The 21,202-nt window shown below is 36.5% G+C and overlaps 3 protein-coding genes across 5 annotated transcripts; 2 read left to right on the top strand and 1 right to left on the bottom strand.

Annotated features, from left to right (window-relative positions):
• Positions 1–106: 106 nt before the first annotated feature.
• LOC137949669 (bet1-like SNARE 1-1) lies at positions 107–6,606 on the top strand. Its single transcript, XM_068795795.1, has 5 exons — positions 107–186; positions 1,219–1,366; positions 5,842–5,898; positions 6,019–6,078; positions 6,213–6,606. Exons 1-5 carry the CDS (start codon positions 140–142, stop codon positions 6,300–6,302), a joined length of 402 nt encoding a protein of 133 aa, XP_068651896.1. The 5' UTR covers positions 107–139; the 3' UTR covers positions 6,303–6,606.
• A 3,402-nt stretch (positions 6,607–10,008) lies between these two features.
• On the bottom strand, positions 10,009–11,397 carry LOC137950063 (probable CCR4-associated factor 1 homolog 6). Its single transcript, XM_068796419.1, has 2 exons — positions 11,242–11,397; positions 10,009–11,097 (listed from the first exon to the last, which is right to left on the bottom strand). The coding sequence occupies exon 2, from the start codon at positions 10,971–10,973 to the stop codon at positions 10,149–10,151; it is 825 nt and encodes a 274-aa protein (XP_068652520.1). The 5' UTR covers positions 10,974–11,097; positions 11,242–11,397; the 3' UTR covers positions 10,009–10,148.
• A 3,359-nt stretch (positions 11,398–14,756) lies between these two features.
• Positions 14,757–19,415, top strand: LOC137950527 (uncharacterized). Of its 3 annotated transcripts, none has more exons than XM_068797048.1 (5): positions 14,757–14,845; positions 15,701–15,907; positions 17,504–17,995; positions 18,358–18,402; positions 18,601–19,415. In XM_068797048.1, exons 2-5 carry the CDS (start codon positions 15,782–15,784, stop codon positions 19,309–19,311), a joined length of 1,374 nt encoding a protein of 457 aa, XP_068653149.1. In that variant the 5' UTR covers positions 14,757–14,845; positions 15,701–15,781; the 3' UTR covers positions 19,312–19,415. The 3 variants fall into 3 exon arrangements, with proteins under 3 accessions (XP_068653149.1, XP_068653151.1, XP_068653150.1); XM_068797050.1 differs by having other exon boundaries at positions 18,604–19,415; XM_068797049.1 differs by lacking the exon at positions 14,757–14,845 and adding an exon at positions 15,485–15,503.
• Positions 19,416–21,202: the final 1,787 nt, after the last annotated feature.

Raw genomic sequence — 21,202 nt, forward strand, 5'->3', positions numbered from 1 at the left:
GTCTGGATTCAGGTTGTCGGCTCCAGGAGGCTCCGATCCGATTCCCGTGTCCGTGTGGTCTCTTTAATATGATCCCGAATGAGAAATATGGCAAGGGAAGTTTGTGTCGATCAGCTTCGGGGAGGGGAACCTCGGTCTCATGTCGTTCCTCGGCAACCGCCATGGAATCGAGAGCCCAGCCAGAAGGTGTGTGAGATATGTGTACTTGTTCATGGACCATCATTTTCTCCTTTTCGTACGTATAGATCGTACGGTGATCTTGTTTCCTTTATTTTTGTACCCATTTCTGGTTTCTCTACGTAGCCAGTGCCTTTTCCGTCTCCCGAATAATCTTTTAGTTTTCGCCCAAGCATTATTTACTTAGGATTGTGAACAAGATGCAGACGATTTTGGTTTCCGATCTGTCTTTGGGATGAGTATCTGTGTAGTGCATAAAAAAATAGTGTTGAACATGATGAATTAGTGTATTGGTGGATTCTTTTCGTTGAGATCGTGGGTGAGAGTCTGAAGTTAATAGTGGGATTTGGAGATGTGGCTTCAGATCGGATAAGAGAATTCTTTTGCGAGCGCAGTTTATTGTCCCTTCTTTTCAAGTTTTAGGGGTCGACAAGGAAGTTATCTGGTAAATGTTGGTCTTGGTTGAGATACCTTTGCCGTTGTGGAGAGCTTAAGTTGAGAAAAAAACTTTATGCCTTTGATGTGAAAATTGGATTTGCGTTCAAAACGTTTTCAGGAGAAGAAAATGGGAGAAGAATTTTAATGAAATTCTACATGATAAATAGTATTGGTCCTGCTTGAACTCAGCAAAGGTTTCAGCTACAACTAAACATTGGGGTGTTGATAACAAAACTATTGCAAGTTATGCATAAGTCTATTTTAAATAAGACCATGTAAGCCTTATGGTAACTGTTTTTTCATATCCAAAATGGACTTAGTTGTACTGATTTAACTTTAGCTGCTTTTTGTGCTTACACTCTTAATCCAAGCTAACAAAAATATTACTCTCCTGTATTGGATTCTTCTATGAAATACTGGAACAAAGAATTCGCTTGAGGGGCACTAGTTTTTCATTCTTAATGGTCTTTCCCAGTTTCTTTTGAATTAAGCTCGTGAATGCTTGCGGATAAAGGTCATTAAAACTAAAAGTTGTAATAACTGTTCCTTAATTTGATCTAATCCGATTTGCTTACTTAACTTGGTAGTCATTGTCATGTGCAGGGAGTACCTTGGCAATAGAGCTGCACTTTTTGATGGTATTGAAGAAGGAGGGATAAGGGCTACCTCATCCTACTCCCATGAGATTGATGAGCTTGATAATGATAGAGCAATGGATGGACTGCAAGATAGAGTCATTATACTAAAAAGAGTAAGCGCTTCTACAAATGCTAACTGTGGCAAATAATATGTTGGCAAGAAAGGTTATCTTTCTTTGTCATCTTCTTCACTTTTTACTTCCAACATTTGAAGCATCTAGATAACTTGCATACCTGCATGCATGAGGATATATTTTTTTACTTATTATCTATCATCTAAAGATATGTTTCCCTGGTCTAAGATTTGGATTGGAGCTTCATTTAAGCAACAGTCAATGTTTTCGTGTTAATTGGGATTTTCTGGTGTCAGTGCTTGAGCTATTTCCACCATGCATGAACATGGAAAAACTGTAAAGGGTAGGTAACCAACCAGCTTCACAATTATGAATTCTTGTTGAAGAAGTGTATAAAAAAACTTGTTGGAATAAGAATATTAGGAAGGGACTGTTGAGCTGTCAGACTGCGGTAAAGAACCCTTGTAATTGGAGAAAATATCTTGAACATGCATGGTAGGATTATAGTTATCCCGTTCCTTAAAAAAAAAGAAGAGAGAAGAAGATCATATCTGAGAACCCATAAACTATTTAATTCCATTAACCATTTGAGAAGAAACACTTCTTACCCACTATTAGGAACCACTTTATCCCTTAGAAACTATTTACTGCATCAAAATCAGTGCAACACCCTTTTGTATTGTGATTTTCCCTTCCAGACAAACACTTTTTACTTATACTTTTTTGAAAAAAGAACAAGAAAAAAATTAAGAGTGAGGCTATTGTTGTCTACTTGGCCAAATTTTGGATGGGGAGTTGTGGTGATTGGCCTAATCTGTTCTAAAGGTTTTCTTTTATTTTCTTTACAGGCTATGTGTATCTTTTTTTCTTTCCAAATGATATTGATGTGTTCCATGCTCTGTCAAGAGAACATTGGGAATATATTAGTGTCAGATGTGACCAAATGATAGCTGCTGACATTTGTCAATATTGATAATGAGTAAGGATTCAAAATACTGATTTTACTCTTACTAATTCTTCAGCTACCTTCTAAATCAGCATCAATCATTTCTGATCTTGAATAAGGAGAACGAGGCATGAAAATCAGTTAACATTGTGTTTTTTCATAAGATCTTTATTTCTTTTCCTTTTTATCGACATCATGTTTATGATTGTCAAGGAGACTTTGCTTATTGAATCCGCCTAGGTAGTAGTTAGTTTGTCTCATCTTTGTCTGATCTAACAGTCAAAGCATGAGCTCTGTTTGTCTTTTACTTTACGCTGGTGATGCTCGATTCGTTTATTGGCCTCGGTTAAGCAATAAGGATACAACTTTTTATTTTCCCCTAGCTTGGTAAATGATCCTAAACTCAACCGATCTTTGCTTGAAAAAAAAAATACAAGAAGTACTTGAAAGAGGTATTTTGTTTCACATGTTGTGGTAATAAAAAAATTATGTGACCAGAATATCAATGTTAGAGGGAATAAATTATGAAGAATTTCTTCTTGAAGACTAAGAATCATTTCCATTGCAAGCTGAAGTTATAAACTCCAGCTTCAGGGGGGAGTGTTGAAGAGTAAGTATGAAAGAGTCTTATGTGACTTTCACAACAAGAAGTCTCACGGAACCGTAATTAATATAGTGGAGTTTTACAGGACTCTCATAAAATGAGGTCTTACAAAAGAGTCTCAATTAAAGGTGTTTTAGTTATGTTAGTCTTCTATTTATGTTCAGTTGTTCAATTGCTCTAGGACTTATCTTTTAGTGTTTAACTTTGGGTGTAACTAGGACAAGGGTAGTTTAATTGTAATTGGATTCTACTTGGTTCTTCTATTATAAATAGAGGCTCATTGTACTCAAATTACATTAAGTTAGTGAAGTTTTATCTTTTCAACAAATTCAACATAGTATTAAAGCAGGTTTTGTGACTCAATCAACCCACATAGATAATGTGATCCTTTTCTATTTTATCATTTCCAGTAGTTTAGGTTCGTATTCTACCTTTTTTCTTCATTTCCTATCATAATACTTGTGGATTCTTTGGCGTTCGCACTTGCACACTGAAGCTTTCATATTGCAAATTATATATTGACGAAAAGATATGTAAATCTATTTTCTACATCAAAAAGAATTTCGGCAATCAGAGTTTTCTACAAAGATAAATCGATATTTGAAGCAGCAAAGGTCAGGCAGCAAGAGAGGTTCAAGCGGCAACATAAAGCTTTAATTTTTTAGCCGTTTTATAATATCAAGAACGAGACTTTATATAGAGATTTACATGTCAAAAGAAAGATTTGTGACACTATTTTCTACCTTATCAAATCAATTCTCAATCTGAATTTTTTAGAGGGAGATATCAATTTCGCGAGGTCAATGGTCATATTGGCCAAAGAAAAAAGAGTACTCAGTTTGGCCAGATTCCAAAGTCCAAAATATGTCAGATTCTTTTTCTCAGAAGAAGTATATTATGTGAAGAAACATTATACCTGAATGAAAGGTATCGAAGTCTAGTTTTAGAAGGAGCAAATTTCTTGTCAATATGATCTTTGTATAAGGAGATATTCGTATTGGAGTCGGCAAGAGTCAAGCTACAGAACAAAGCAAATCAAAAGGTCATAAAAGATTCAAGAACAAAATTTTTTATGTCAAATTAGGTATCAAATTAAAGCTCTTTGAGTCTAGTTTCTTAATAAACAAACCGTTTGTGATTTTGAGTTATATTTTGAAAGATACAGATATCAAAAGTGCCAAAAGTCAGTTTTGCTAAAAATATCTCTTTTTCCTATTTTCTCTCCTATTATCTCTCCATGCATTAACATGAATTGAATTTCTTTTTCTTCTAGAAACCTAGTTTTTTAGCCAAATATCTCTTTTAATTAGAGATTTTTTGTCAGATTCAATCACTCCATGATGTGCTCATTCAAGGTATGCTATATCTTGCTTTGATGTTATTTTCAAGTTTTGCGTTTTTTAATTGGTTATGTATCTTTCACATCATCAACTCCGGAAAATTGTGGTTACCCCCCAAAAGTTATATTTGGTCAAATTTGTTAACTTCTATCGTTATAGTCTCTTCTAGTTTTTTCAAAAAAAAAAAAAAAATCACATTCTAGATTCGTTTGGAAGTATGTGTGTTGCATAATTGCCTCCTTCCTATTAAAGTTGTTTTCCTCTAGTATTTCATCAGTTTATCATCTTATGTTTTCATCACTTCAGAGCAATGTCGGGACCCACTACCTACAACATAGAGGCGTGTGCCAAACATTCAGTTCAAGTCAAGTCTTTTATTTTTCACCCAAAAAGTGATTTGTATTTGGGCTACCCTTAAAAGTGAGTAGTCTCTTTCTTGTACTATAAAGTTGAGTTGTTTTTTCGCCTTTAAAATTGAGTGGAGTGTGTTTCAGACTATGACCGTTTTGAATGGTATATGGAGCTTTGTCGTAGGGCTAGGAGTGATTTTCTTCTCCCTTATTGTGTTTTATCCAAGCTGGGTCTCTATGTCCTTTTTATCCTTAGCTTGAGGGGAGAAATACAAGAAATAGGTATTTTGTTCCACATGTTATGGTAATTTTTATGTGAGAAAAATATTCAAGAAAAGGGGAAAATAAAAGATGAATGTTTTACATCTATGAACAAATTTTTAACCAATGAAGATTGAAGACCAAATTTTTTTTTCATTGCAAGCTGAAATTATAAATTTCAACTTGAGGGGGAGTGTTGAAGAGTCTTACATGATTCTCACAGCAAGAAGTCTCACAACGCCATAATTAATATGGTGGAGTTTTATAGGAGTCTCACAAGATGAAGTCTCACAGTGGAGTCTCAGTTAAAGGCGTTTTAGTTATGTTAGTCTTTTATTTATGTTCATTTATTTAATTATTCTAAGACTTATCTTTTAGTGTTTAACTGTGGGTGCAACTGGGACAAGAGTAGTTTAATCGTAATTGGGTTCTACTTGTTTCCTCTTTTATAAATTGAGACTCATTGTACTCAAATTATAACAAGTTAGTGAAGTATTTCTCTTTTTCAGAAATTCAACAATAAGAAAATTTGAATGAATTGTGCTTATATCAATATTGGTATTACCATGTTTCTGTAGTGGCACGGGTAGGGATTCTCTGTCACTAAGCTGTTAATTGGTTACTTAAGAAGTGATTCTTTCATCTCAACTGACAGCCTAAAATCCAAACTGCTTTACATATATCACCTTTTGATTTATTTATTGTCTTAAAAAAGAAGCAACAGAAATTTGAAAGCATAGGAAACATTGAAGTTTTATTTTTAAGCATCATTGACATTGAGGTTTTCTTTGTTTATCTGAGATGTTACTTCTTGGAGGCGATTCTTTGAGTCCGTATGGTGGCCTTTCTATTGATCAGACTTGTCATTTTTTAATTAAATTTGCACCTTAAAAATTAAATAAGATTTGTCCAACAGAATTTTTTTTACTACCAATTGTGATCGTCTCCTACTATTTTATTTATGATGAAAACCAACTATGCTTTTGGCCATGCCGGTGGCTGCTTTTGAACAGTTGACAGGTGATATACATGAAGAAGTTGAGAGTCACAATCGTGTTCTAGACCGCATGGTATGTGTTGTTAAAGCTCCCTGATGAAAGCTGCGCTTTCCTATTCTTTATCATTCTGTCTTGTTGTGTGATTTGATATCTTCTTTGTCATCTCTTACTGACTTGCTTCTAACGAATAAGGGCAATGATATGGATGCTTCAAGAGGAATTCTTTCAGGAACTATGGATCGATTCAAGATGGTAGGCCGGAGACTATCCCACTCTTTAGTTTGGTGCTTTTTTCTCTGATTACTGCCAAACCGTAAGGGTGGATCCTACAATTCTTTGTTCTGTTGCTGCCATTGTTTTCAACCAAAATTTTCATTACTTTCCAGGTGTTTGAGACCAAATCAAGTCGAAGAATGGCCATGCTAGTCACATCGTTTGTTGTCCTCTTCCTTCTGATATACTATTTGACCAAGTAAGCTACAAGTAAATTTGAGTACGGGTAAGAAAAATTATGGGGGGGACTGCGTTTTTGCCTGATGACCGTTTTAGTTTGACGCTTTTTGATGTGTAGTCTCTCGCGATCTGAATCAATTTGTGGATACATATATACAACAATTTCATGCCAATATATGAATTTCCATAATTGCTCCAATAACTTTTGGAGTTGACCAAGGAAAAGTTTACGGGCTTGGTAAAATGACTTGCATGTTAGCAGATTTGTCTCGGATCTGACCCGGTCTGAGAAGAGACGGGTTCACTTGGATTGGATTTACAAGCTCATCTTTGATGTTCTATTTGGTGAAGTTTGTTAAATTCACCTTTTCGATGTTATATTTTTGACACGTAGTTAATTTATAATTTGTCAAATTTATTACGACCATTTTCATTTATTTTATCTCGTTCGAATCAAATTTAGTTAGACGATCGGCTGAAGTTTGTCAGAACAAGGGAAGGGGGTTGCCCTCTTAAGGGCAGAGGAGAAAGTGACCAGGTAAGTGGAGCTTCTCCATCATTGGTAAACAGAAGGGCCATTTTTAAGTCTTTCCCCTGATGCGTTCTTTTCTTTTCTTCAATCAGTGATTGAACTTAATTGAATTGGATTCAGTTGAACTCATTAAATAAATTAATGTTCAGTTCAAGTTGACTAACATCGGCGAAAGAAAGTCTGTGATGGTTAGGATTAGCTGTTTGGAACAAATCTTGTGAGTGTGTTTTGTATAGTAGGAGACTTCCAACCATTGTTTCAATAAACCATTGAATCTGAATTGTAAACTTATATAATAAAACTTTATATTTTTGTATTTATACAATTTCATGATTTCAATACTATATCTGACTAATAACTTAAGAGAGAGAAGTTTGATATTATAAAATAATCTATTGTTTGACATAATGAAGAGAAGTTATTAAAAGTTATTATAATGAACAAAGGTGGGAAAGAAATTATGTCACCTCCTCGGTCCTTCACTCCTCTTTTTTATTTCATGTCAGTGGATGAGTAACATTCTCCAATGAAAGAAAAACTTGCACAACATTACCGTTCGCTGAACTCTTGCATTCTACAGTTCTTTTATTCTCTCCCCATTTCCTCTCTTAAGAGAGTCTCAGTGCCAAAATTAAACCATACCCACATATAGTCCCGCTTACACAGCAGACCCTTAAGCATCACCTAGCATCCAGTTCAATACAAATAACCCAGCTTGAAACATGGGGAACAAACTAATACACAAAAACTTGGATATACTTTAAAACCAGGTTGAAATAAGGCCATGAACCTGCCACAATGGCTAGCCCAAGTTAATAGGAGGCTACTTCCCAATTAATATCAAATTATTTTACCAAGCCCAAACTGGTATGCCTCTACTCACCCACCAGATGCTCAATCAACCAACTCAAGTCAACACCCACATGAGCTCCCTTGACACCAAGAGCTGTGACAAGAGAGTTTAGTATCCCTGCAACCCGTGCTCTTCTTCCATACAACACTTGTTAATAAGCTCTGTTGCTGAAACTGTTCAACAGTCGAGTTTTTCCAATCTGTGCTTCCTCTTTTTTTTTTTCTTTTTTTTTTTTTTTTATCTGTGTAAAAATTCTTCCTCCAGTGTTGATTGATCCACAAATCAACATTTGTCAATACCCTGCTCAGTCGTACTTCCATGCTATTCTCAAAGTTCTCCAGTATATATATGCAGTTCCAGTTGTGTCTATTCTAGTTTGGCTATACATTAAACTCAACATTTCTTTATCATCAACATTTTGATAAGTAAAAGAAGCCAGTCTAACAGCTTTGTCAATATGCTTATCCCAACTAGACATCTAGCAACTGACATTTCTCACACACCCTCCAAACAATTCGAGAATAGAGTCCATACAAAAATAATAATAATGATAACAACAATAACAAAAAATAAAAATAAATTTTTTTTTTCGAGAGGCAACTTTTCCTCAGTTAAAATCATTTTCATTTGTGCACTACAGATAACACCACCCTAGTCAACTAACTATGCAACTTCAAAGACATCAAATCATCTTCGCACACCCACTCTGCCCCCAGATTCGTTGGTTAACACTATAATGTCCTGCTACAAGGAAAAGAAACCCATAGAAGCTGAGAAATTTCCAGATTATGGTCAGAGTAAATGAACAGGTAGAGAAGCACCTCTAGCAACTGCCATCATCTTCCTGAACTTTTTGCTACCAATGATGGAACTTTTTTTGTGAAACAGCAGAGTTCAGAAACTTCCTGCTTATCTATTGCTAATACTCATGAAAAGCTGCAATTTGTACAGATTCCCAAGAAAAACTCAATGAGCTATATAATTAAGGTTTTAGTTAAGGGTGAAAGAAACCGGTAAGTAATACGGACAAAGTGAGCAAAAGAACTGGGTTTCACAAAAAGCCTCTACTATACCTTGTAGCCCATCAACAACAGAATGTGTTTCAAGACTTCACAACTGATATACATTCCCTCCACTTATGAAACACCAAAAACCAACAGTTTGTGCTTCAGTTACATGGAGAAATCCAATATGCAAGTAATGACATAGCTCTCATAATGGCAAATAGATTCTCCAGATTCTCTAATTCACACAAGTTTAATCATGGACCAACTTTCCCACATAGCATCATTAATCAACATGTTACAATATTTGCATCTTATAGTCTCAGACAAGTACAATTACAAACCAACTTTCCCACATAGCAACATAAAATTAGATTGAAATAGCTATCATAATATGAGTTTGGGAAGAATCAAACCCACACTGGCTCTTTTATACCATAAACGATTTAACCGAACTAATAGAGAATCTCAACACAATAATTTTTCAGGTTTTTTTCTTGCAGTAGATCACGTTTCTAGAAGGAAAAAAGGGGAAAGACAACAATATAAAACAAACATGTAAGAAATTTCAAGCTGTTACATCTCATAGGCACAACACTATGAAGAACTAATATCTTAGCCGAGCAAGATTAAAGACCCCTTTGCAATACTCTGAAAGTCAATAAAAGAAAAAAAATTAGCAGAAGGAATTCAGCAAGAAAATATAGAAGGAAAGGGAAACATATCCACGAAGCCTGCAAACAACCCAGGAAAGAGTAAAAACCAAGTTAAACAAAACAAACAATAAAGAAATTGGAAAAGGAAAAAGATTACAACGTACCTTGACAGCAATCAAATGAATCAGTTTCAGTCTGTTCACCCAATAGTTTTGCAGTACTATAGAGGCTCATCAAACCCCGTGCTCGAGACAAATATGACCCAGATTTTACAGCTAACAGTGCTCAAGTTTGTAGTTCTCTAATACCATGACCCCCTGGATACTAGAACTAAGCAATGTCTCTAAAAGATATTTTATTGATTAACATCAACAAACGTCCGTCGATAAAAAGCAAACACTGAAGCACCTTCAGATTTCATAAGAACGATGACGCTGTATCTTCTGGATTGGAATTTGCAGAAACAAAAAATTATTTCGTTCCAAAATAGGACCCATTTAGATGATGCGAATGACTTCCACTCAAAAGTGTTATAGCGGCTCTACATTTTTATTTTCTTTTCAGCATCTAAATTCTTTTGTTTCAGCAATCTCAACTCAAAAGTGTTAAAGAAGCTCTCCATATTAAGTTTCATCGAACTTATGACGGCGAACACCTGCTATCTTGTGAATCTGCAAAGAAGAATTCGGAAAAAGAGAAACCAAACAAAGAGAAAATCCATAACTTACAACACGAACTTTTTACCAAAGGTGTACATAGCCAGATGGGGAATTCAAACCCACATGTAGTGAAACAAACACTTCTTTTCTTCCAAATTTTTATTCTCAATGAGTATTCTGTCCATTCTCAACACCTAAACCATACAAGACACCTGAATATCTCTCGGTTTGGCCATTGAAGAAAGACTCTTTCAATTTCCTGAATGTACAAGATGTAAGCAGGCTATCGGAGCCAGCCTGGTGGCAAATCCCAATTCTTTCCACATCCAACAGCTCCGCGAGTTTGTTCAGTCCTCCATGAAGACTGTTGCAGAACTTCATCAGATGTTTTATATCGTACACAATCGGGAAATACATTTTGATCAGATCAAAGAAGACGGCCTGTGTATCCGGGAGATTCTGGCAGGTCAAAAGTTTAAGCAAGTAGCCAAAGTCGTAGCCGCTGTGGAAAGTTACCCAGTAGACCCCGTCATTCAAAACAATCCCTGAAGACATCAAAAGCTCTCCAAATCTGGTTGCGTCAATCCCCTCTTCATTGTTTTTCTTGAAATCTATACCGCACTGACGCAAGAGCTCGATGGAATCATTAGCGAAGACGTCCTCGCCCACGTTAAACTCTCGAAAGTTGAACTGCCAGATACAGTACTTGTCGGTCCCACAGGTAGGGAGGTTCCCTTGCTCGTCGGAGAAAGTAAGCCCCAGCTGAATCAGTTTCAGCAAATCTACATTTGCCTTGAGGGTCTGGTAGTGGTAATCAGAGCTGTACTTGAAACTCCCAACAGGGCGAAGAACAATGCCCGGAAACTCGGTGTCCATCGCGATGTAAGGGTAATCGTCCACGATCTCGCGGATCAAAGAGAATTCCTCCTCAAGATTGCTATTCCATACCTCCCTGATGTGAATCGAATCCCCTTTAGGCAAAATCGACATTTTCGTAAGCCAAGCAGAGTGATCTCAACCCTAGCTTCACCAGTAATCGTAGAAACAAAACATAAGCGAAAGATAATCCAACCCACGACCAGATCTGCTAACACCGCGCCGAAACCAACCAGATCTGCATCAAAACGAACACGCCCGAAAAGAGAAAAAAAAAAAAAAACAAAGGAAAAGAACAGATCTTATCCGTAAACAACAAAAACCGAAACAAAGACGGAAGAAAACTGGATGCCAGAGAGGAAAGGAAGATTTGAGATCAGACCTGGAAGCACAGGGATATCCCCTGACGTTTAACAAGAGGAAAAGAGGTTCTCTCTAGGGTTAGGGCTGTGTTTATAACGTAGGCAAGAAAGTATCGAGCAGAAATGGCTTTTTAGGTCAACATAAGAAGGCTTCGAGAAAAGCCGCAGACAATATTTAAAAACCAAATAATCAAAACGGCTGTGTGAAAGAGAGAGAGAGAGAGGAAGGGGAAAATGAAAAAGCATAAAATTGAGAAAAATTAAAGACGACAGAAAAGAAAATGTAAAATAGGCTCACTGCCGTAAGACTGTTTTAATATGAGAAGTTCGCGACAATCTTTTCAACCTGCCTTGCGGTCTGAACCGGAACCGCCTTAGTCAGTAGTAACCTCTTTATATAAGGTCACAGGTTCAAATTTATTACGTACTAATAAATCCATAATGACCGTCTCTAGGAAGACGTAAAAAAAGGAGTCTCACACGATTCTCACTCTGAGCATCAATAATGTGAGAACACGGTCTGCAAGAAAACCATTAGTAGTAGGTCCCGTTTGGTTGGTCTCCAATGGATGAGGGCTGCGTCGGTGAATCGTTGGCTAAGTCATAATTGGAGCGTCTCGGCTGGCGAAGATCGCAATCCAACGGAATTTACGATATGGTACAACGGAATTTAATGTTGGCCCATACATTGCATCCTCAAACCATCCACAGCGACCTCATGGAGCCTTCTTCTAATTGGAACAAGCAATCGAAAAGTCACGAAAAGCAGGAAATGGTCCACATCTCATTATCGACACCGGAAACGAGAATATTTTTATGGAGTTGACACTCGAAGAGCTGTTAATCTTATCGCCTTAGCTTTCTCTATTACGTTAGACAGAGCCCTTGGTTGGGTTAAACAAACGCACATAAAATGAACCATGCAACTTGCAAGTGCAAGTGACAAGATCGTGGCTTCTATCATCCTTATTATTTTTTCATGCATACCTGATTTAATAATGTTAAGCTTTTATTCGATCGTAATTTGTCATAATCAAATGTATAAATTGCACCAAGGCCGAAAGCTTTTGAGGTCAACCCGGTGACTCAGTGATTACGTAACGTTAGGGATAGGAAAGCGATAGAGGTGTCATTTTGTAATAGGATTAGTCACATAATGTCATGTAGCCGGTATCTTCTTGGTCCCACCCCAAAGCGTCGTTGTGGACTACCACGAGTTCACAATTAAGGGGTTATGGGGCAGTTTCTTTGGAATCCAATGTGTGGAGTCGATCGACGGCCTACCTGATGGATCGAGGACAAAATTTTGGACCCTCTCGGAGGTCTACGAAGAATTTCTGTGGACAGGATGTTAAGACACGATATTCACCAGGAGTATACGGTATCAGGTTTGCAAATTCCAGGCTTGAGGTTAGCCACGTAACCGTTCGCCTTTCACAAGTGAGCGGGCGAGATGTCGGCACTAGGCAGAATGGGGAGTTGAAGCCGGCACCGGTGAGCCGTTTACTCAGCGGCAAATAAATACAGATGCAACAAGAATTCACCTTGGTTTTTCTTTTTCCTCGATTCTTTACAATAACAATGAGTCTTACCGAAACGGGCATAAACTGACATTTGATTTAGACAATTAAAGGAATGTTTTGGCCGTTACCGGATTTGATCGAAACAAACGAATAGTCGAAATTCTGAATTATTCCAATTTCTGTTTAGTTTGGGAAGACGTGACTCGTCCGACCCTGACTGTAAATGGCAATAATATTAGAAATAAATCATATAATTATTAAGTTTTCAGGATTGATATTTAGTGTTAACATAATATCAAATTCAGAATTCTACTTTGTTCCATGCAATTTATGTCTCGTCTATATGAACCCAGCTTTAATAAATGTATCATTAATGCACAATTATATCCAATTTTAAGAGTAACCATGGTTTTCCAACTCAGACTCGGGAACCGAGTCACTCACCAAAATTCGAGTAAGGTTAGACAAGCTACGTGTAGGGGTGGCTTTGAATCGAGCCGGCTTGGTTCGATTTGGTATCTCTCGAGCTCGAGTCGAGTTCGAGATCCGAAATCGGCTTATTTGAGTTAACGAGACGAGCTCGACCAAATTAAGGTTCGACTCGAAAGCTTGCGAGCTGGCTTGTTAAAGGGCAAATCGTGGGATTGGGAGCGCCGAGCCCCTCCCGTCTGCCGTTCTGGTCGCCGTCGACAGCTCCTTGCCGGCTGCTACATCACCTCCGATTTCTTCCCCTTCCTCTGATTTCTTCGCCGACGACAAGGAAAAAAAAAAGTTTTCGTCCCTTCCTCATGGCTCTTGAAGAAATTGAAAAGATATTTTAATAGAAATACGTTTCTAGAGACTATTCGTGGTTTTTTCAATAAATGTTGAAAAGACATTTTTAGTAGAAATATAGGGACCATTAGTGCCTCATGTTTTTTGAAAATATTTTTCTAATTATAAATTCTTGTTAAAAAATCATATAATTTTCTAAGTAAAATTTACTTGCCAAGATGGGCTAGAAAACCGTATAGAAAAATTTTGAATAAGTATTTGACAGTTGATGATATAATACTTTTAGCATGAGGCAATTTTCATAACAATTTTGTGTTTGACATTTTATTTGATTAAAAATTTATCGATAAGTATAGTAATACATTAGATTAATTATTAATTATTATTTATTTATTTCCTTAGAAGAGGCAATAAGAGGTCCATTTAACTTTCCTAAGAAAAATTTAAAATATTTTTTATAATTTTCTAGTAAGTCTCTAATAGTAATAAGATTTTATTTAAAGGATTTATAATTTTTATTTGGGTGATTGTAAATTAATAGTGATATTTCATTTAATTTTGTTGTGTTTGGTTATTGTATGGAGTTTATTCATAATGTTATGCAATGTATGGAGTATTTAGACTATTTTATGGAGTGTATGGAGTGTGTAAACAATTTCATGGAGTGTTTGTGAAATGTATAGACAATTTTATGGAGTATTTATAGAGTGTTTATGTAGGTATTATGTATATTGATTATTCCCAATGCCGAATTTTATATAAGTATTATATATATAGATTATGCTCAAATTTAAGTAGAGGTTATGCCCAATTTTATGTAAAATGTATGCATAATTTTATATATAATTTATTATATATATTTTTTTTGAAAAGTTTTAAAAGTATGTTGAAGCTCGAACTCGGCTCGAAGTTGGTTAAAATTTTTGGGTTTGAGCTCGATAGCAATTTTAGGCTCGAGACAAGATTCGGCTCGAATATAGGCAGATTACTCTGCCCTGCGTGCGAGGCAGGATTGTCCGTTAACAACACCGAATCCTGCCCGCTCCACCGAATCAAATTCGAGTCGGACCCGAGGCCCCTCTACCGAAAATATCTCAGGCGTAAAAGGACTTTTTCTTCTCCAATCAAATCTCTGTCTTTGATCTTCCAATGGCCACGTCGGCCTCCTTCGTAACTAAACATTGTGGTATTATAAAAATTCGAGTAATATCGTTTTAAAATGGAAAAAACGTGACATTCCTCGATACAACTCAGACAATCCAGCTGATCGTCTCTCTTGTCCGTTTGTCTCTCTGTGTGGAAGATGCTTCTGTGCCGAAGATGCAAGGTACGATTCTGGCTTTTACCGCTGCAACTCTATGTTTCATGTAATTATAATTATGATCTGTTGCATTGAAATTATAACTGCTTTCTGTCTCGCTTAATACTGTTTATCCGGAAAGTACATGATTGAAATTAATACAGGATTGATCTCTGTTTTAGCTTCGATGATTCTCCATGGAAAATTTCTTCTCACGTTACAAATCTTTATCTCTGTTTTTTTTATTCTGGTTTTAGTTTTCTGTTGTTCCTAACCCATTTGAGAAGGAAGTTTTCTTCAGTGAGCTATTCATGTCGTCTGTGGTTCCTTCCGCTGCACGAACCATCCGAATCTTAAAAAGAAGTGCATTTGAGCTATCTTACGTATTTATCCGTGATTTTTATGTCCTATCCCCATTAATTTTGCTACAGTCTACTAGCTATCATTAGTTTCATATTTGGGCGGGCGCTTTGGTTAATGAGTATCCTGCTAACTTTGGAGCGGGCCTCGATTGAAAATATAGGAGTTTTTCTTTTCGTGGTTTTCATTGTTGCTGAATGCTCAAGTTCCGATATTAAAGAAAAAACATCTGGGGAAGATATTTTTGAGTAGAAACTTGCGGTTGCTGACTTCTCTTGAGCTTTGGTGCATCTTTGTTAGGTCATGGAGCTACTTGGAAAATTGGGTTCGTTACTTCTACTTTTTTTGGAATACCTTGTATATTCATAGTTTTAGAGGCTGTAGCCCGGATGATACATAGTCGATTTAGTTGGAAGCTTGAGGATATGTTTCTCTCCTTCCGTTTTACTCCATGAGTATTTGATTACAGATTAGTTCGCGCGGCATCTTCCTAAATTGTTGGTATTCCAAAAAAAATTTCAGGCTTCGAATCTCCGTGGGCTATCTCATTTTCAGAGATGACTCCAACATGTTTACTGTCTCTGGGCGCAACAAACTGCTGACATGGAAAGAGCTGGCAAAAACACAGGTGGTTTTACTTCTGAGAGTATATTGCAAAATTTCTCAAGGGAAAATATCGATCAGATCAGAAACATTGTTATGCAACACGAGGAATTATTCAAGGAACAGGTTTGGAATCTTTTTCTTCCTTCTTTCCGACCTCCTTACTATTATTTCAAGTAGCACCACTAATATGAATCTTATTGTAACAAAGGAATAAGGAATGTCAATTTAAGATGGTATTAGTTAATTGTACCTGCTTTTTAATTTAATAGTTAACTTTGCTTTTAAAATTTTAAACTTCATTTTATTCTTTTTTCTTTCTAGAGGTCTATTGTTGATGTTCATTTCAGATAATACTAATTGTTTAGATTTTTACAAGACAAAACAGATAGACATAATGGAGTGATTTCTAGTGAATATCATAAGCTGTTAAAAAGTGAAAAGTAAAATACATCCAGCCTTAAGGTAGTTTTGAGTTCAGCCTCCTTACCCTTTATTATAACTATAACATCTATTATTACTTTTATTTATAACTACAACAGCTATTATTACCTATCTGGATTTGTTATTATTTACTTGTCATTATTACTAGAATGAAAATGTATTTGATTGCTTGTCAACTGATTATTTTTGCAAAGAAGGTCTATTGTAATTAGTATGATCAGCCTCTACAGTTTCTAGTCACGCCAATTTAATTAGTTAACTTGATAAAACTTCTATTTTGAACTTAACCTGCGCATGTAAATTTGATATCTCTTTTAAATAAGTTACAAACATCTCTTTTAATTGTAAACCCGTGGGTTATTTCTTCTCATTACTATGAGCAGCTATTGGCTAGTACTACGTAATTACAGAATGGACTTTAACCATATGAAAGTGACAGTCTAGATTCAATAATACTTTCTAAGTTCTTGAGTTTTGCCTCTAGATGGCAGGCCTGGTCCGACCTGTTAGAGAATCGTACTTATTTCCAATCCAAAAACTGATATCATAATAAGACTAACTGTACCTTCTGTTTCATGTTCCTTGTTCCTTCTTGTTATGAGCAAGCACTGGGTCCAGGTCAGCTATGGTTGGAAGGTGAAAGACAAAAGTAGTTCTAACCTTCATTCTAAAGGCACAATGGTCTTGCCTAGTTCCAGCAAATCACTATTTTAAGAATTCCAACGAATAGCTGAAAGTGGTCTGCAATTGCTAGACACTCTTTAGTTCCTTTCCAGTAGCAGCACAGAACTCTCCGATTGCTGGCATTTACACTAGTATGTTTATTCAAGTCAAGACCAGCTCAGTAAATCATAAATCAGGCATAGGTCTGATGCCCATCAATCTGCATTGGCTCATCCGAAGCATACAACATTTCGTTCATAAGCTGTAGGCCTCTACAGAAAAATGGTAGTTGAAAAAGGACAATTGCCTAAAAGACATTACGTGCTAAATGTTTCCTGCCAGATTGAGTTTCAAAAACTTCTGTCCTGACCACAAACAGATCTAGTGCTGAGGGGAATGGGGCTTCAGCTATCTTCTCACCTCCCTCTACTGTAGCAAAAATCTTGCTCTGCAGCTCAATGTTGGACGTAATATTGTGTAGGATCAACTAGGAGATGCTTCCTTGGTGAAAATTGTTACCAAACAAAATCTGTAATGAATGCTGTACCTCCATTTTATTTTTCAGCAATCTGCTTGGATCATCTAATATTCTGACCAGACAGTTCACTGTGTCAGGTTCAGGCACTTCACAAGCTGTACAATGTCCAGAAATTAGCAATGAAGGAATTACAGGAGCAGTTTCACTATTGGAGTGTCGGTAATGAGAATCAGAATTACAATCCTGTTTTGGAAAGGAAATCCTCTGAGGTGGTTAAATTTAATGCTCAAGAGAGTGAAGCAGATTCACCTGTTATTCACACACAATCTCCATGTGCCTGTAATGAATTCACTGGAAGCAAAACGAAAAATTCTTTCTTTCTCAAAACTGTAGAAAGAAAGAATTTATCAAATTCCCAGAATAACTTGAGGAAAAGAATCGATCTTGAAAGATTCCCAGAAGAATATATGAGTGAATCAGATTACCAGACTGTGGCAAATGATCTTGAAGCAGATCCTTTGCAAGACTTCCAGCAGAAAAATCTACCTTCACTGGGTCCCAACTCTGCCTCCAAGCAATCCAAAACCACAATTGACTCCCTTTCAGAAAAGTTATCACAATCACCCCAGGTTGGACCTATATCATCATGTTGCTTTTGTTGTTTTCATCTCTATATGTTTTTTTAGTAATTGTAGAAGAAGTAATCATGGTAATTTACACTATTTACAACACTTTCTTAGATATAGATCAGTTTATGTCTCAGTTTCATAAAGTTGGAGGCATCTCCGTTTCCTCTAGAGTTTTCTCTATAAACCATAAATCTATTATTTTAAATTTCCTCAGTATAATGCTGATAAGTTTCACGAAAAATCTCCTGATTTGGATATGAAACCAAAATGGGGGACCACTTCTCTTTAAATGAATCAAGAGTTTCTTCTTGAAGAAGTACTGATATGAAAAGATAATCTTGCATGTGTTGAATGGCAACAAGAGGCACTTCTCTCCCCCCGCATGGCCACACCAAGCCTCGCCTAAGGTAATCACCTCACTGCACTCCTCAAGTTTTCGCTTGATTTTCCATGGCTTTTTACATTCTGTGCATTTGTAATGACTTCTCTCGCTCTCTCTCTCTCTCTCTCTCTCTCTCTCTCTCCCCTTCTATTTTAAAAAAAATAATGACCTTTTTATTTGTACTGCCAAGTGACTGAAATTATAAATTTCTTTCACTCTTAAGCAGCTAAAGACACCGAAGCAAGTTGCAGATGGTACAAGTATATTGGACAGATTGTCACAAGATGCATCCAAATCCATTTCAATCCTTGGAGTTTCAGTTCAGTTGCCTTTACACTGTAAATTCATAAAAGAAAGCCCAGACAATCTCTTTAGTAACGGCTTGGCTTCACCAGGAAACAACCCACTTTCAGGAAAATATGGCACTGTATGTGAGCTGGTTGAAGGGGATCAAGTCCCAGGTAACCCCCCATTCTCAGGGAGTCATGGTAGCAGGCCAACTCCACCCACTTCAGATTTCAATTCTCTTCTGAAGAGAGAATCACATTCAAATACACATGAGAAAAATGCTTCAAAAACAAAGAGTCCTGAAAACCTCACAGGAGGTGAATTAAATCAAGAGGAGAGTTTCAGAAATGAGAATGAGAATTTGGAAAAACAACCCCTTTCAGAGGAAGCATGTGAAAGTATTGCAGCAAAAATACTACTTAGTTTTGCACCTAGCAGATCATCCGGAGAAGACAAGTGGCAGTGCTTTCAAACACAAAAAGAAAGGGCATTATGCCGATTCACTGGAGACAGTTCAACTCGTGGCAAGAGAATGAATCGAAGTGAAAGGATAGGTATTTTTAATTGCAAAAATAATGTAGATGAAGTTGTAGAATTGACAAAAACTGTACATGGAAAACAGGTGCAAAACCCAAGAAGAAAATAACCACCCTCCTGACACAGTTAAGTTTCTCTTTGTAGATCTTTCATGTTGTTTCTTTTTTAACTTTTCCTCTATAAGAAACTTGTGCACGCAAGTGATTTCTATTAGTATCCTTCTCAAATTGCCGGATTAAACGAGCATGTTAAAAAAAAAAACGAGAAACAACAAGTGATTACTGTACAACTACAAGAATTATACTTCAAATATGGATCTCTCTCTCTCCCATCCCCCTCAAGCTTTTGTTACTTATTAATGGGAGTTACAACAAGGAAGCATTACACTTCAACATGAATCCCCACCCTCTTACAGTAGCTTTTGTCATTTAATAATGGAAATTCTAGCAAGGATCACATCACAATCCAGATGGAGTATCCAGGTTAAAGTGGAGTAGAAAAACTGGAAAACAGAGAAATTTAAGGAGATCCCTATGGCCCTCTGGCTACAAGGGCAGCAAGTGCCCCTAGTGGAAATTAAACTGCCAACCCGACTTTAACATATTATGCAAATAATAAATTTGACTTGAAATAAGTGGAGCTAAGATTTCTGTTGAATAAATATTAAAAAAAGTGAAGCTTGTTATCTTTTCATATTTATTGACTTCTTATACAAATTTTGTTACCCGGTGAAAATGATGAATCTCATAGAACAAACTCTCCCATCATAGGCTTTTGGAGATTAAAAAAAAAAGAAAAGATAATATGCACGATATAATGTAATGCGAGAGAAGAAGAGCTGCCGCTTACATCATCACTATAGGCAACAGGAAATGTAAGACGGATGTCTATGTAACATCAGAGGTTCTTTATCCAGCATATATAGCTCAGCACTACGATAAAGCGGGGAAAGATAGGTAAGCAAAGGAGCACAAAGAAAAAAGTAGTAGCAAGAACCAAGAAGGTTCATTGGAAAGAAGCAGGTTCTTCTCATTGCTTGTAAAAAAGAAAAAAAGCAGGTAAATGTTTATCTTCAATGTGGATGAGAAATGTCTTTCAGAGGGAATTTTAGGCCAAGTTTGAAGTAAAAGAGCAACAATGTAGACTAAGGCATGAACAGTCATTAAGATGTCCTTGTTCAATCCACTGTCAGCTGAGATTAAATTTTCATAAGATTTTACTAGGTGAAAAAAGACATACCCTGAAATTTACAAATTCCCCTCCTCCAAAACTTGAAGATTCTGATTCTTGCAGCGAACCGGTTGTCTTCAATATTCTTAAGCACACAAAATCTTTCACAAACCTCAAAATTGATAAAAACAAAGCGTAATGACATTAGTACTTGCAGCTACCTTTCAGTGTAAACCTTGGTTTGATGCCTCTGTGGCTTCCAGAACTGAATTAGATGTTCATGTTATAGCTTCTTCTTCTTCTTCTTCTTCTTCTTCTTTTTCTTCTGTTTTTTTTTTTTTTTTTTTTTTTTGAATGTTTACTACATGTACACACTACAATCCATCCCCTGGTGAGACTTGAATCCAAGACCTCATACTACAATTCTCATGCTGCCATTGTTATAAGCTAATTTAATAATAAAAAAAAAAGATAAGGACGAATATAGTGTGATATATGAAGGCAAGCTTAATAGAAATATTTTACAGCATTTTGCTAATTAGTTGTTTTCTAGGCTTGTGCTAGTAAGAACTCAAGGAAGTAGTCCCCAGTGAGCTGCACTTCGATCTGATGAAAAAAGTTATATTTTCTTTTACTGTATCTGGATATGGCCATGGTGTATTCAACTGGTGACAACAGTAATAACTTAAAAAGGTCTTTCCACCTGCCTGATAATGAGACAACATTAACTTCTATTTTCTTTCTCTCACCAGAGTGGATGTAAGTGTTGATGGCATTTCACGGCCATTCTGACTTCTTCAGCTGTACGACTGTTCTTAGACACAATTGCA

This window comes from Aristolochia californica, unplaced genomic scaffold (assembly GCF_029961685.1).
Source record: "Aristolochia californica isolate CCGP_79_NKW_82.1479 unplaced genomic scaffold, dmAriCali1.0.hap1 SCAF_14, whole genome shotgun sequence".
NCBI classification, from domain to species: domain Eukaryota; kingdom Viridiplantae; phylum Streptophyta; class Magnoliopsida; order Piperales; family Aristolochiaceae; genus Aristolochia; species Aristolochia californica.

Bases quoted from the DNA above. Each gene is read 5' to 3' on its own strand.
- LOC137950527 (XM_068797048.1), top strand. From the start codon at position 15,782: ATGGAAAGAGCTGGCAAAAACACAGGTGGTTTTACTTCTGAGAGTATA. The intron at 17,996-18,357 runs GTTGGACCTATA...AATGGCAACAAG, and splicing joins AGTTATCACAATCACCCCAG to AGGCACTTCTCTCCCCCCGC. The intron at 18,403-18,600 runs GTAATCACCTCA...TTCACTCTTAAG, and splicing joins CACACCAAGCCTCGCCTAAG to CAGCTAAAGACACCGAAGCA.
- LOC137949669 (XM_068795795.1), top strand. From the start codon at position 140: ATGTCGTTCCTCGGCAACCGCCATGGAATCGAGAGCCCAGCCAGAAG. The intron at 1,367-5,841 runs GTAAGCGCTTCT...GCTTTTGAACAG, and splicing joins GAGTCATTATACTAAAAAGA to TTGACAGGTGATATACATGA. The intron at 6,079-6,212 runs GTAGGCCGGAGA...ATTACTTTCCAG, and splicing joins CTATGGATCGATTCAAGATG to GTGTTTGAGACCAAATCAAG.
- LOC137950063 (XM_068796419.1), bottom strand. From the start codon at position 10,973: ATGTCGATTTTGCCTAAAGGGGATTCGATTCACATCAGGGAGGTATGG.